A 1,244-nucleotide genomic window follows, 5' to 3' on the forward strand; every position below is an offset into this window, starting at 1 on the left:
ACTATAATGGATATCGCTATAGTAACATTGCTACCTTTGACAACCCATTAAAATCCTCCTCAGGGACGCAGGAATACTACCACGTCGCCCTACACTGGAATGATGACCTGTCCCTCCTCATGTGGGAGGACGACACGCCCTACAATCTCACGCCCTTGGCCAGTGACCCTATGACCCAAGAGCAGCCCGCAGATGACTCCGATTGCTACTATCTTCATCAGCAGGGCGGGCAGTTCCGTGGCTTTTTCGGAGGGAACTGCGATCACAGCAGTCTGCTTGCCATGAGGAAGGCCTAGCTAGAACGCGGAAGGTGAAGACGAAGGATTACACTCCGGCCAATCTCAGGAAATTAAAAGCTGGCAACTCACCGCCCCCCGGATTCTGGAGCACTCAAATTCACCAAAACTCTTTTGGGAAAAATTAATGATGTGGTGTTGAAGGCAGCTTTAGAAGAAAATAAAAAAAATGCATTAATGTAGAAAAAATGTAAACATATGTATTAAGTTCCAGCTGATTAGAGTAAAAAGAAATTTCGTGAATCAGAGTGTGCCAGAGGCCAGTGTCAGTTGCCAGCTTTTCCTTTCGTGAGACTATACATAATGCAGCAACAACTTTCATAGTTTCACGATACTGAGTCAATTAATGATTGATCAGGTTCGGATATTGGCATCAGTAGTATCGTTATTCTAATCATTTATTAGTGCAGAAATTATTGCCATTACTGTTACCAAAATGTATGTTACTACTGCTGTAATCTTGAATACAGCAACTATATTAACTAATGACATTATTTTATTGAAGTAAAGCAGTAATAGTAAGGTCACTGTTTATGGTGTAGCGGATTATAAAGCTGATGATAAATTGATAATGATGATTTGACTATAAAGTTATGTAAATATGGGTAACTTGAGTAACAGCGCCGGCAGAGATAACAAATACAGTAGTGATAATAATGTTAAGTGATAATAGTGTAGTAAAAAAGAAATTTAGGTAGTGTATTTTAGGATGATTTACATTACTGATTTATATTACACTAATGTAACCAAAAAGCAATTACAGTATCTCAGTATCTATAGATACAACACTAATGATAACAATAACAAGACATAGAGTATCTTTGGTAGATAAAAAAAAGTACCAAGCAGAGGATTTTTTCCAACGTTCTGGGAGAGTCGCTCAGGCTTTCGGCAACGAGTTTTAAACTCCGCCCCTTTTAGCCTGAAAACAAGCCTGAAATTTCGTTA

General features: G+C 39.0%; 1 protein-coding gene across 1 annotated transcript in view; it reads left to right on the top strand.

Annotated features, from left to right (window-relative positions):
* Positions 1-1,237, top strand: part of LOC119590464 — a gene marked incomplete in the record, with an annotated part of 14,502 nt that extends 13,265 nt beyond the window's left edge. The window contains 1 exon segment of the mRNA XM_037939121.1: positions 64-1,237. Within this exon segment, the coding sequence (XP_037795049.1) occupies positions 64-296 (233 nt within the window).
* Positions 1,238-1,244: the final 7 nt, after the last annotated feature.

This window comes from Penaeus monodon, chromosome 27 (genome assembly GCF_015228065.2).
Source record: "Penaeus monodon isolate SGIC_2016 chromosome 27, NSTDA_Pmon_1, whole genome shotgun sequence".
Lineage (NCBI taxonomy): Eukaryota > Metazoa > Arthropoda > Malacostraca > Decapoda > Penaeidae > Penaeus > Penaeus monodon.